General features: G+C 41.9%; 1 protein-coding gene across 1 annotated transcript in view; it reads left to right on the top strand.

Moving 5' to 3' along the window:
- The window catches only part of LOC145398625 (translation initiation factor eIF2 assembly protein-like), a 68,843-nt gene extending 55,021 nt beyond the window's left edge, over positions 1 to 13,822 (top strand). Inside the window, exons 8-10 of the mRNA XM_080271435.1 lie at positions 9,947 to 10,122; positions 11,663 to 11,741; positions 13,174 to 13,822. Coding sequence (XP_080127561.1) covers positions 9,947 to 10,122; positions 11,663 to 11,741; positions 13,174 to 13,227 — 309 coding nt within the window. The 3' untranslated portion in view covers positions 13,228 to 13,822. The remainder of the gene's footprint in view (positions 1 to 9,946; positions 10,123 to 11,662; positions 11,742 to 13,173) is intronic.
- Positions 13,823 to 14,113: the final 291 nt, after the last annotated feature.

Raw genomic sequence — 14,113 nt, 5'->3', positions numbered from 1 at the left:
TACTGACCTCAATTGTTGCCAAATATCGCGTTTTCCCCCCCGTCCCCCCCCCACCACAGCCCGGCCAGCCTGGCTGTGATACATGGCAGCGCTCTGAGCGCTCAGAACTGTAAATCTGCGCTCTCCTCTCACAAGCAGTTTATGCTACTAGGAAACTCTTGTTTCCCCAGTTGTAACACTAGCTTTTTTTCTCACGGTTTGCCCCTGTTTAGCGTCAGTTTACTGCAGGCTTTCAAAGTGACATTATGGCGAGTTCTAGCTCTTCCCATTCAGTGCAAGCGGCCGACAGGAACGAGAATAAAGTGGCGGGCGTAAGGCAGAATAAAAAGCGCGCCGTGGTGATCTTTTGGGAAGTAATATGATTGAAAATAATGTAGTATACATGTTTTTAGCTGTGAAAATGGAAATGTTTGTTGAGTGACGGGAAGACCGCCGCCACAGTGCATGTCGGCCGTACGCTCCGTTGATTTTAGCCTTATTTTCAGTGCTTATTGTACAAATACGGATTCCTAACTACCTTTACGTTGTAGTATAAAGTTTACTGTGACAGAATGAGGCTGTGGTAGAGGGGAAACCGGGTTGCTGGAGGTGTGAAAGTGAAGATTTGGTTACCCAACTTTGCAAGTCTCCACAAGTCCTTGGGTAGTCCACGAAGGCTCAACACCTGTCTCTGGAGAAAGCTGAATGTAAGTACTATCTGCCATACCAAGTATAATGTTCTAGGGTTAATCTCTGATTTTTGGCGAATATTTTCCTACAGGTACTCAGACTGCGATACAACCCCGCCACTCGGGGGGGATCGACTGTACACGGCCGCGTTTAAGGGGTTAAAAACACTCTCTCTCACACTTAGTAGATGCTGTGTGATATAAGTACATACTGTTGTTTGATGAGTACAAGTACATATTGCTGTGACATAACTTACAATAATTGCAACACTACATACTGAAACATTTGTAGTGGCTCTCTTGTTGTTGTTTTTCACCAGTGATCATGCTGAAACGAGTTTCTTTTTTTGAAGTAGCCACATGTATATCATCACTTACATCCAAAGGGTTCCTGGCCCTTGTTTTTATGTGTAGGAGTGTTGAAAATCCTGTTTCAAACAAGTAGGTGGTTGCAAATGGCATGAGGACCTCCAACCCCCCCTTCCTAACTGGGGGAGTGTGTTGAGCTGTGCACATCAGAAGATATTTAGTTGCATTGAATCAAGCTCCATTTAGATTTTTCGACTGGCTTTCAGGTCAATCAGATCAACTTTCATTGTGTCATTATCATCCATGGAATCCAGGTTGAAAAGAAATGGATCTTGGATCCATCCCTGTTTATCAGAAAGCTCTCCATGGTTAAAGTATCCTTGGAAAGACTGACCCAAAACCTGCAATTGTTCATTAATTTCAGTTACGGTGGGTAATTCCTTTTCCGCATTAGCAGCTTCATCAGGTTTGGGAAAGTTTGCAAAGTTTCCTTTCTCAGTGTGCTTTATCCAGATTGGAAGTTTATGGGTGAAGGCAGACACCTTTTTCCATGCCGTGATTAATGTTCATACCTGTTCCTCAGATGGAGGTGTTCAGTTTGTTAAAGGTGTGTAAATGTTTCTGCCAGGTATGTGAGGGACAGAATGAACTTCCTATTTTCAAAGTGGTCAGCAATGTCCCTGTCGTGCATTCTAAGAAACTGCTTGATTTCTTTGAGCAGTTCAAACACATGAGTAAGCACTCAGCCATGGGAAAGCCACCTCACTTCCAAAATCGTCACAAAACATTTTGAAGAGATGGTGATTCAGGGCTCGTCCTCAGATAAAATTGACTTTACACACAGCAATTGACAAAATATTACATTGATTAGGTGTTATGGTAATGACTTTGCTGCAAGTGCATGACAGTGCAACACACAATGCATGACAGTTACATGAGGCACCTCCTTTTTCACAGGGGCAGCACAACCTGACTTGTTTCCTAGCATGGCAGGGACTTCATCAGTGCAAAGTGTCCCATATGTGTTGTGAGTCATTCCATGCTTCAAGAAGAAATCTTTCACAAGATTGAACACATCGATTACTTTTGTGGTTGTTGTCAGTGGTTCACAAAACAAGAATTCTTGCACTTCTTCCTCCGTCACATACCGCACAAATACCAATAAGTAACTACCTAAACTGACCGGTTGACTCATCTAACTGAAGACTCACTTTGATAGGACTAGCTTTGATATCTGCAATCACCTGCTGTAAGATACCTCTACTCATGTCACCAATCCTAAAACAGATAATGTTGCTTGACAGGGGAACCTGTCAAAGTTTCTTTTGTTTCTTGGTACCCAACACTTTTTGCCATTTCTAGTGCACAAGGTTTTACATGTTCTTCAGCAGTTGTATGAGTTTTTCTTGGCACATAATTATGCAACTTTGTAAGATTCTTGCAACAATGGCTTCTCTGTCAGCACAAATCCGTGCATTGGCGGGGTACTCTCACGATCAAATCGTGTCCTCTTGATCTTCAAGGTTTTGAAGTCATTCCCAGAATTTGTACTTCCATGCCAATTGTTAAAATGCTCACTAAGTTGTGAAGGTTTGAGATCTGCATTTGTAAATACTGTGCTGCATAGTATGCACTGCAGTCTCCAAGTTCCATCCTTTTCTGCCATACAAGTGAAACTATAACGAACATAGTCGTCACTCTGCTTGCATTTCGTAGACATAATAAATCAGATCTCAGTCACACTAAAAACCAGAAAGATATAAGACTGAGTGTTACTTGACCCTTTCTGCACGATAACAAAAGCACACAATGAAATACTGTACGAGGAAATAAAATTAAATATACTGTATGAATAAGAGGGAGAGAGAGTAGAGTGTGGTATTTATTTTAATTTTTTTTTTAATTATTAAATAAATGAAAATATAAACTAAATTCAATATGCACTGTGGTGTTACATTATCTTAACCATACAAACACCACACTGCAGAAGTACAAACCTGCTACGCCGAGATGCAGAACACGACTGAGTGAAATATCGAACTTCCAAGCAAAAGCACCAGTAGTATAACTGAACACATCTTGTTTAAGAAAAGCTGTACAAAATGTGTAAGTCATAAGTGTAAGCCAGGTAACTCATATATAAATAAAATTGCATCACAGTAAGAAAATAATATAAGATTAAATACTATAAGAAATTATTAAATAATTTAAATATTAGCATTTTATTGAATCATTAAGAATTTGTAAAAAAAAAAAAAATTGAGGGGGGGGTATTTTCAGAATCTTTCCATAATGCAAGTACTGTACTGTACAGTATTGAATTGGACAGCATTTTTCATACCCATAACTTTAAGGCTTAGTATCCCCAGGGGGTACATATACCCCTGGTTAAGAACCACTGCACTGGACCATCAGGTACTGGAATACAGGTATTGATAACCCCATCAGTATGATGACATATTTTTGCTTTATACTTGTTACCTACCAATGACTTTACCTTTGGAGAGGCCTCTCTTGGGTAATGAGATTACTTAAGGTTATATATATTCCCCTCTAGTTCAAGAAATATATCTCAAGGCAAATAAAATAGTCTTGAGATATGAGGAATATAATGTAATAATAATGGAATAATAATGTAAAAGATATCATTGTAACGAAGGCATCAAAGATGAATTAACAATCAAACCTTGTCTTCAGGTATGGACAGGACGGTACGAGTGTAGCTCAGATCTTGTATGCATGCTACAGCTAGGAAAATACAGTGACCTCGTGTCCAGTATGGTAATTAGATCAGATGGCACTGCCATACTGCACAAATACCGGTAACAAACGTTACGGGGGAAATTATTTAGATCAAGCAGTGCCCAAATTTAAGGCACAGAAGTCACTAGAATGTTGTAACCATTGATAGGCAAACAAAAAAATGCCAGTTGTCATAATGAATAAGGGCAGATAGAAAAAAAAGTGTGCTGTCCAACTCACTATTATGATGTTATCGCACTGGCTGGCAGAAAGAGACTAATGCTCACTGACACCATCTTTCCCGGCCAGTGTATATTCTCATTGGCTGCTACGCTTCTCAGCGTCCCAGAATAATGGACCCCCCCAAAACTCCCTGGATTTCATGCATACTCTGTATATGTGGAACCAAATTGTAGTAATATAAGTTTTCTGCACTAAACTTTTTTTTTTCTTTCTTTTTTAATATTTTGAATGTCAAGAGTACTAAAGGTGATTAGTACCAAAGAAGAAATGTGTGTTGGACACAAGGTCACTGTATAACTAAGTCTGTCTATCTATCTATAGCCTGACGCCCTAATCCTGCAAAGGGTGGCTGCAGACAAAACGCCTCCAAGTCGCTCTGTCACCCACCATTTGACTACCCTCCCCCAAACTCACTCCCCCCTCCCTCATATACCCCTCAACTCCATCCCTCCACCTCATTCTCGGTCTACCCCTCCCTCTCCCTCCCTCTACCTCACGTACATACACCCTCTTAGTCAGTCTTTCATTCTCCATTCTCACCACATGTCCGAACCACCTCAGTGTATTTCTCTTAATCTTCTCAACCACATCCACATCCACCCCACAACGTTCCTTCACTTCTACATTCGTCAACCTGTCCCTCCATGTCACTCCACATGCTCCTCTCAAGTAACTCATTTCTACTGCTCTCACTCTTGACTTGTTTCCCTCTTGCTTGGTCCACGCCTCACTTCCATACGTCAGGGTAGGGATCACAATACTATCATGCAGTGACTTCTTAACTTCCATACTCACCTCCCTATTCCTCATCACTGCTTTCAGTGAACCAACAACCTTCCTTCCCTGCTGTACCCTTTCACGCACTTCATCCCCCAAAGTTCCATCCTTACTCATCACACTACCCAAGTACTTGGATGCACTCACATTCTCCATATCCTCACCATCCAACCTCACTGCACACTCTGTGACTTCATTCCTCTCAAACACCATAACTTTACTTTTGTTTACATTAACTTTCAGATTCCTCCTCCTACACACTGTCCCAAATTCATTCACCAAACCTTGCAACTCCCATTCATCTTCACTCAACAATACTATATCATCAGCAAACAGCAACACCGGAAGCTTCCAATTCTCACCCTCATTCATCAGAGCCACCCCCACATCCACTGCCCTGCCTTGCACTTCCTTTACAACCCCATCCATATATATATTAAACAGCCATGGAGACATCACACAACCCTGTTTCAGTCCCACATTGAGATCAAAGAGCTCACTCAGCTCACCATCCACTCGCACCGTAGCCCTAGCTCCTTCGTACATACTCTTCACAGCACTCAACAATTTCCCCTCCACTCCATATATTCTTAATATCTTCCACATACCTTGCCTATCTATCCTGTCATAAGCTTTCTCCAAGTCCATGAAGGCAGCATACACTTTCTTTCCCTTCTGTAGATACTTCTCCACTAAACATCTTAGAACAAATATCTGATCTACACACCCTTTTCCCTTCCTAAATCCCCCTTGTTCTTCTCCAACTAGCTCCTCTGTTATATGCCTAACCCTGTCTATGAGTATTCTACCATATATTTTACCAGTCACACTAAGAAGTGAATTTTTCTCTTTGAAGGTTGGGTTGAAACAGGGATGTGTCATGTCTCCATGGTTGTTCAATCTTTACATGGATGGGGTAATAAAAGAGGTACAAGGTAGGGTAGTGGATGTTGGAGTGGCCCTGGTGAGAGAGGGTAGTGTTTGGAAACTCCCTGTACTGTTGTTTGCAGATGATACTGTGTTGTTGAGTGAAGACGAGAGGAGAGCTGCAAGGCTTGGTGGATGAGTTTGGGAGAGTGTGTAAGAAACGGAATCTAAAGGTGAATGTAGGGAAGAGTAAAGTGATGGTCTTTGAGAGAGGTGAAGTCAATGAATGTACAGCGAGGTTGGATGGTGAGGAATTGGAAAATGTGAGTACATTTAAGTACTTGGGTAGTGTGATGAATAAGAATGGAGGTTTGGAGGGTGAAGTGCTTGAAAGGGTACAGCAGGGAAGAAAGGTTGCTGGTTCCTTGAAAGCAGTGATAAGAAGCAGGGAAGTGAGCATGGAAGTGAAAAAGTTACTACATGACAGTATTGTGATACCAACTCTAACGTATGGAAGTGAAGCTTGGACATTGCTTGAAGGACACAAGTAAAGAGTGAGAGCAGTGGAAATGAGTTATTTAAGAGGAGGAGTTATTTAAGAGAAATGAGTTATTATGGAGTCACATGGAGAGACAGACTGACAAATGAGGATATAAAGGAGCGTTGTGGTGTAGATGTGGATGTGATAGGAAGCGTTAGGAGGAATACACTGAGGTGGTTTGGCCATGTGGAGAGGATGGAGGGTGAAAGACTGACGAAGAGAGTGTATATGAGTGAGGTGGAGGGGGGAAGAGGGAGGGGGAGGCCGAGGATGAGATGGAGGGATGGGGTGGAGAGGTATATGAGAGAGGGGGGTGTGAGTTGGGAGCAGGGCAGTGAAATGGCGGGGGACAGGGCTACGTGGAAGCGATTTGTTTGTGGCCACCCTGAACAATATTGAGGCGTCTGGCAATAGATAGATAGATAGATAGACACTAAGAAGGCATATACCCCTATGGTTACCACATACTTCTCTCTCTCCCTTTCCTTTTCCTTTGTATAAAGGAACAATTATACCTGATTTCCAGTCCTCTGGAACCCTTCCCTCTTCCCAAGCCAATCTACACAACTTCCATATCCACTCCACAACAATCTCTCCCCCATACCTCAGCATTTCACCACACACTCCCTCAATTCCTGGGGCCTTTCCTAACTTGATCTTCTTCATTGCTTCCACTACTTCTACCCTACTGATCTCTTCCTCCCTCCTCTCATCTCTCCTTCTCCCAGCCATTCCCCAACCACTTATACTTGCACTGCTCTCACTCTCTACATTCAACAAATCCTCAAAGTGCTCCTTCCATCTCCTCATTTTCTCTCTCCTCTCCACCAACAATCTATTATTCCTATCTTTCACTCCCCTACTATTTCCCCTTTCACACTGCCTTACTTTCTTTACTTCCTTCCAAAACAGTTTCTTACTCTCCCTCCATTTCACACTCAGATTCCTCCCCAACTCTTCATTCACTTTCTTCTTACTCTCCTTCACCAGTCTCTTCACCTCCCTTCTCCTGCTCACATATACCTCTCTCTTCTCTCTCTCATCTTCTCCCCAACCTCTACTCGCTAACCATTTCCTATATGCCTTCTTCTTTTGTTCTACAGCTCGTTTCACTTCATCATTCCACCATGCTGTCCCTTGCACACCCTTGCATCTCCTTCTCGCTCCACAAACCACCTCACACGCTGCGCCTATCTCTTCCGTGAAAATGTTACATACATCTTCTACCTCTTCCATCTGCTCTAGCTCATACCTTCCCAATCTTTCTTCCACTATGCTCTTATACTCTGCCATTCTCTCACTATCTTGCAAATTCTCCACTCTTCTCACAGGAGCTGTTTCCTCCTGTCTTCCCCTTCGTCTCCTCATCCATTTTCTTTGCAGCTTTACCTTGGCCATCACTAAGTGATGGTCCGAGACTCCATTCCCCCACCCTCTCCACACTCTAAGTACTGTACTGTAAATACTTTACAACATAGTGAATCAGCAAGAATATGATCGTGTACATGCATAACAGTAGCGATGTCCACCACTCTCATGCCAGCATTAAGCCTTTGTAAAATTTCACACTTCTTTTCCAAGCTCAAGGGCAGTCTTTTAGCACAAACACCAGATGCACATGGTTTTTAATCCTTGATAGTATAATTTCACTGGTTTTATGCTGCCTCACAAACATGGCAGGCCAGTTACATAGGATTTGATTGCAAATGTGGGTCAAAGTCATGAGAACAGTGGTTAGGCAGCAAGGGTGAAGCATGTAGAGAACACTGGGTGTACATTTACCAAAACCATGACAGTACTATGCAAACATATGGGTATTTTGGATCCCATTTAAGGGTAAATGCAGATAAAACAAAAGTGATGATATCTGGGGTTGGTGGCGGTACTGTCAAAGACAAGGGAGAGTGGCCATGTGCAGTTTGCCACAAGTGCGTGGGAAGTAATTCCACCTTGTGCGGTGTGTGTGATAAATGGGTGCATAAGAGATGTAGTGGTATCAGAGGTAGACTGTGAGATAATGCTGATTTTATGTGTACAACGTGTCAGGGTGAGCAGGTGGAGATTGTCAGACGTGAAAGGATTGAACTTGCTGGTGAATCTCTTGAGTATGTGGAAGAGTTTTGTTATTTGGGAGACATGTTGTGTGCTGGAGATGGGGCTGGAGCTAGCTTTGTGGCTAGGGTGAGAAATGGTTGGAAGAAGTTCAGGGAGCTCTTGCCTCTCCTGACATTGAGAGGACTCTCTCTGCGTGCTAAGGGGCCTTTGTATGCAGCATGTGTTAGGAGTGTAATGCTGTATGGTAGTGAGACCTGAGCAGTGAAGGAGGAAGATATTCACCGGCTCAAACGTACAGAAATGACAATGATTAGGTGGATGTGTGGTGCGTCCCTGCGTCCAAGGCCTGGAGGGGCTGGGTTTACGATGGAAGAGTTGAGAGGTAGGATGGGACTGGAGTGTATTGGTGTTGTGATGAGGAGAGGTAGATTGAGATGGTTTGGACATGTGGAGAGGATGGGGGATGATAATTGGATGAGGAAGGTGAGAAATGTTAATATTGTCGGTGGGGTTATGAGGGGTAGACCGAGAAAGACGTGGGACGAGGTCATTAAGTGTGACCTCAGGGTTAAGGGACTGAACAAGGAGGCTGCAATGGATCGTTCAGTGTGGAGAGCCGCCATTAGGTGACCAAGGCCGACACATGCAAGCATGTTGGAGCCTTTAAAAACGAAACGAACGAAACGAAACGATTTAGCTACAGTATTTTGTCGTGCAGAGCATGTTAGTCTACACTCAAAACGTGTTAGGGCATTTGTTGATAATGCCATGTAAGACTTGGTTTGAACAATCAGAGAGCTCACAAAATGAGGGTCTGCTTTGTTCAATATGGAAAAAGCTCTTTTAAATATCACAAGAGAATATGAACACTTTTAACACTTTCAGCCTCATGAACATTGTGTGTGGATTTACCCCCCTCTCCCCTTCATGAAGGACAAAATGTGCAGTGTTGCAACTCTGAATATCAAGCTGTTTTGAGGTTTGTCCATGATGTTAACACTGTGTAGGCTAGGCAAGTTTCAAACCTGAACTTTGTGTTCAGAGTGTAGAATTTGAAGTGTATATGTCCTTATGGGAATACACAGGATACAACTTGCGATGATTCAGAGTGTTAATGCTCCAGATGCCTTGGAAGTAAAGAGGTGTGTGGGGGGCCTCCTTAACCCATGACAGTATGGTCCTGAGAGACACCTCCCCTAATATGAATATCATCATTTAGTGGTAGGCAGAATAGTTTTTGGTGTCCTGAAGGGGTAAGTGTGACCTGTTTTTAACTTTGAGAAGGTAAGAAGGCTGAATAAAACAGTTTGATGATAGCTGAAATAAGTGAGTTATTACGCAGCAAATACTTTATGTACCATGTGTTACTTTAACAATAGTAGATACCTGTATACTGGTAGTAATAAAAAAGTAGTTAATTCTGAAATAGTATATTGAAAGTAGAAAACAGCCTATATTCATTTCTAGACATGGTATTGTATGTGTTTGTGCACAGTAGGATTGTAATATGGATGGATGGGTATAAATTCTGTAAATGAAGTACTTTTAAATGGATAATTTACACCACCATTTCAGTGTTGCATACCCATGAGTGAATCCAAGTGTGTGGCGGGATACTGAGCTTGCAGCTTACTCTACCCTCTCAAACCTGAAATTTCACTTCACCTGCTTAATTTTCACTAATGCTGAGGCAAATATACATTGAACTTATGGTCCCTGATCTTTAGAGTAATACTATTTTCAGATATTAGACTGTGATGTGAGTGAGGCACCAGAGAGAAGTCTTGAGGAGCAGAATGCAAGAAATGTTGACAGCAACCGAGAAATGAATGAACACATAGACACACAAGTCTCACAAAGTTCCACACCAGAATTCAGATTTATATCTGATGCCACTGGTGTCCAACCTAGCCCATATATGTGAGTTTGATCTTTTTGCTTTTTTAAATGGAAATGCAGTGTAATTTAGCTGTAACATTCTTCATCAGATATCCTGGTCATGTTATCACTGTTTTGAGCTCAGGTTTTTAGAGTACGGTACTGTTTAGGTAGTCGGTAATGATCATCATTTTGGAACCTCATTAGAAACTGGCATCAAGCTACTTATGACACTATATAGACAATAAAAGTGGTGACTAGGAACATCCCAGGCTGAGGGATCCGAGGAATGGGAACCTCACAAGGCATGATGACCACCTCCCAAAGTGGTTACTGACTCAGCTCCTCATGAAAGAGTATCTCAAGCTGGTCATACTGTATATTCTGCAGGGCTCACTCGGACCTCATTTGCTACTGTACGAGAGTTCTCTGGAAAGATTAACACAACTATTTCTTTGTATGATCGAACCCCGTGTGACATGGTGAGGAAGCAGGAGCAGGACGTGAAAAGCTGGTTGCTTCCAAAACTCTTGGTATGAGTGAAAAAACTGCATTTTGACCAACACATACAAGCATGTTGGAGCCTTTATAAATACAGTATGATGATATGACCTTCCACTTGCTTCTGGGAGGCATCCATGAAGTAGATGTAAGTAAATGTAACTTTTCAGACTAACTGAAGGCACTAGCAGAAAAGATGGCTTAAGCAGTAAAAGAACCATTCATGAAAATTTTGTTAAGGAAGAAAGAGCTGCAAGAGTAAGATGTGGTGCATAGATATGGGTGGAGAAATGCCTTAAGATATTTTAAAACAGTTACAGTTAAAAAAAATACGAGTGTCAGATTAAGAGTAGCGTAGATAATTGAGGATCATATGGAATGTAAAGAAGGTAATAGAATGATACATTAGTGAGAGAGGTAAGAGAAGGTTTCTTCTTGCAAGAAGAAAAATGGGTCTGTTATGACCATCCCTTGTTGGAGGAGTTTCCAGGAGGGAGTAAAGCAGGAGAGATCATTATTTTTTCCCCCAATGTAAAGAAGGTAATAGAATGGTACATTAGTGAGATAGGTAAGAGAAGATTTCTTCTTGCAAGAAGAAAAATAGGTCTGTTATGACCATCCCTTGTTGGGGAGTTCCCAGGAGGGAGTAAAGCTGGAGAGATTTTTATTTTTTCCCCCCAGAAGTCTGAAGTTGTAAATGATTGCACAGTTTGAGCAGTTTTATCATGGTAACAGATTAAGGGGAAAAAAAAAAATGAATAAACCAACAGTTAGGCTTAAAATACCTTATGCATATTTACAGGGTAAGTAATATTGTGGTGTGTTTGTAAAAGAACACAGATATGTTTATGTGAAGCTACAGAATGTGGTGAAAGTTTTTTGGCATATCAGATAGAGCCAGTTTTCCAGGAGATTGAATGATGAGTGAATGGAAGCATGGCCCATTGAATTGGACAGACTTGGGCTGCCTGGATGTTGCTACTCCTCACCCTGCCCTGGGTTGGGAAAGGTCTGGATGTTGATGATGATGATGATAATACCATATGTTATGTTCGCCATACAAACAGTTTGTTATTCACAGGCAGTATGGTCTTCCAGTGGATATTGTGGACCTCAGCACTGGCCAGGATCCCATGAAGCTACTGGATTTCCTACAGATGGTAACTCAGTTATTTAAGGTTAAATTGAATTGTCTACAGGATAGGAGAGCTGTATTCCACTCAGGGGTAAATTAGATCTCTGCATAGAGTTAACTACTGAGGAGAATTCAAAAGAAAGAAAGAAGTTAGTATGTTATATCCAGTGTCTTAGAAATGGATTTTGCAGCTGATGTAATATCAAGTACTTGTACAACAGTTTTTTTATTTTGGTTTAGCCATAAATAAGGAAGATAATGAATTTATCAAACACTGAAAATATGAACAGTCTTTGATATCATACTTTCTGCATACAGTAATCCCTCTATTATCCAGACGGCCGTTATGCAGATGCTCTGATCTGGCTGTTCAAAACCAATAGTTGTATATTTTTCCATTTTATCCGGACAAAATGCATGCATCCAGGTGGACGCATGCATTCCTGCCTGGCCGGGGGTGAACATTTTTGCGTCCAGCCAGGCAGGAATAGCTTGGTGGTGCTGCTCTGTCTGGCCGGTTAGTTCACCTAGTGTCCGCTAGAGACCCCCTTGGTCATTCTCAGTCCCCGCATGGCTCCTTTCGGACACTTGTCATGGCAGTGCACATAGTGGCTTTTGTGGTTGTTTCCTGCCTGCTTCAGGCCTTGGTATTCCCTGCATTCATCTTCCAAGGGTGTGTGATGATGGCCTCTGCACCTGGGAAAAGGAAGTGGGTAGTGTTGACTGTAGAAGTGTTGACGTTGATTTTATTCAAGCTTACTGTACTGTACCATGATTTTATTCTATTTTGCCATTATGTTTTGTGTGCCCACTGCATTTTTCTTGTATAGCCATTTTTTCATGTTTTTTTTTTCATGTCACTGCAGGGTACGGCCCTGCAGTGGTTATTGCTTGTGTGTGGTTGATGGGTTTGCTTGACCATGGTAATTGTGTGGCTGTGGCTTGTAGGTCTGCTTGACCAGATAGAGTAGTGTTAAACAACAGGAACAAGTGTTGTATGATGTACTGTAGTGGCCTTTTTCACTGGCTTTCAAAGTTAGAGAACAATATGTACGAAGGGGGGCCAGGGGAGAAGTCCGTTATCCAGATGGAGGCATTACCTAGTTGGAGCCATTACCTGGACATGCCTTTGGCTTTGTTATGTGGGATAATCAAGGGATTACTGTATTTGGTGAAGTGGAAGCATAGTATTATTTAGCAAATAATTGATAGTATGTGTATCTCTGGCTGGGAATTAGTGCAACAGGGGTGTAGCTATGAAATGTCTAAGTGACCTGGCAAGTGCAGGAGATGGTACAGTTGAAAGAATCAGAAGTACAGGCAGACCTCATTGTCCTACATCAAGTGAGTGGATGATTGTTGTCACCACCTACCACCATATGTGTCTGTTAATTATTTATATTTCAGTAAACACTTGGCATTTAAAATAGTACATGACTTTGCACTTTGCTTTTCAGAAAATACAAAATGAAGAGGATGAAAGCTCTGATGATGAAGAAGTGTCCAGCTGATCACTGGTGACTGTAGTCTCCTGAATTATACCTTGGGTACACATGCTGCTTCTGATATATCCACACTGCCTACATATGGTTGATATACTTCCTGTATTTTGTTTTTTAATATGTATGTATCGGAGCTTCACCGTTAGCATGATTTTGATACTGGAAAAGACACACAGATTGCAGAAGCTCTGTGTAAATAACATAGGCAAAAAGGCTAGTTTGTTCAGGTCCCTCAATCAGTCAGACTTTTACACTGAATCCAATTTTTGCTATACTCTTTTTGTAGCAGACATGCTGTGCCCACTCATGTTACGCAGATAATATACCATAACTGCCTACCGTGGATAGAAGTGTGGCCTATTTGGATTGGGTAGATTTGTGCTGGCTGAATATTGCTACTCCTCACCCTGCCCTTGGGTGGGAAAGGAGGTCTGGATGATGATGAATGATGAGGAACTGCCTACCATGTATCAGAAAACCCTGTAAGTGGTATCATAGAACCTTTGTTTTTGTTTGTTTCATTGGTAACATCCTGCCAGTGTTTCATGTATCAGCTGTCTTGACTATAAGAATTTTGGGTGATGAGACCCCTCCCCATATATATAGCCCCAGGCTTCTACGCTCCTCATGGGGCAACGTAGGATTGGATGTTGGATATATATATATATATATATACATACAGTACAATCCCTGCTATCCGGTATCCAGACAAACGGAATACTCAGAAAAACGGGAAAATTCAAGGTCTGGTAAAAACGTCAGTAAGTTATAACTGTGCACCATTTTGAATGGACCGCTAATCCGCCGTTTTATCGTGTCACGCGAGGCTGGGTGAAGTCGGACTAAGCGAGGTGAAGGCGTTTCTGGCTAATGTAAATCTCTAGTAAATCCTCTT

This window comes from Coenobita brevimanus, chromosome 46 (genome assembly GCF_032717465.1).
Source record: "Coenobita brevimanus isolate Jiangsu-jjx chromosome 46, ASM3271746v2, whole genome shotgun sequence".
Taxonomy (NCBI): domain Eukaryota; kingdom Metazoa; phylum Arthropoda; class Malacostraca; order Decapoda; family Coenobitidae; genus Coenobita; species Coenobita brevimanus.
Note: the sequence above shows the minus strand (reverse complement) of the source record. Positions and strands in the feature narration are given on the sequence as shown.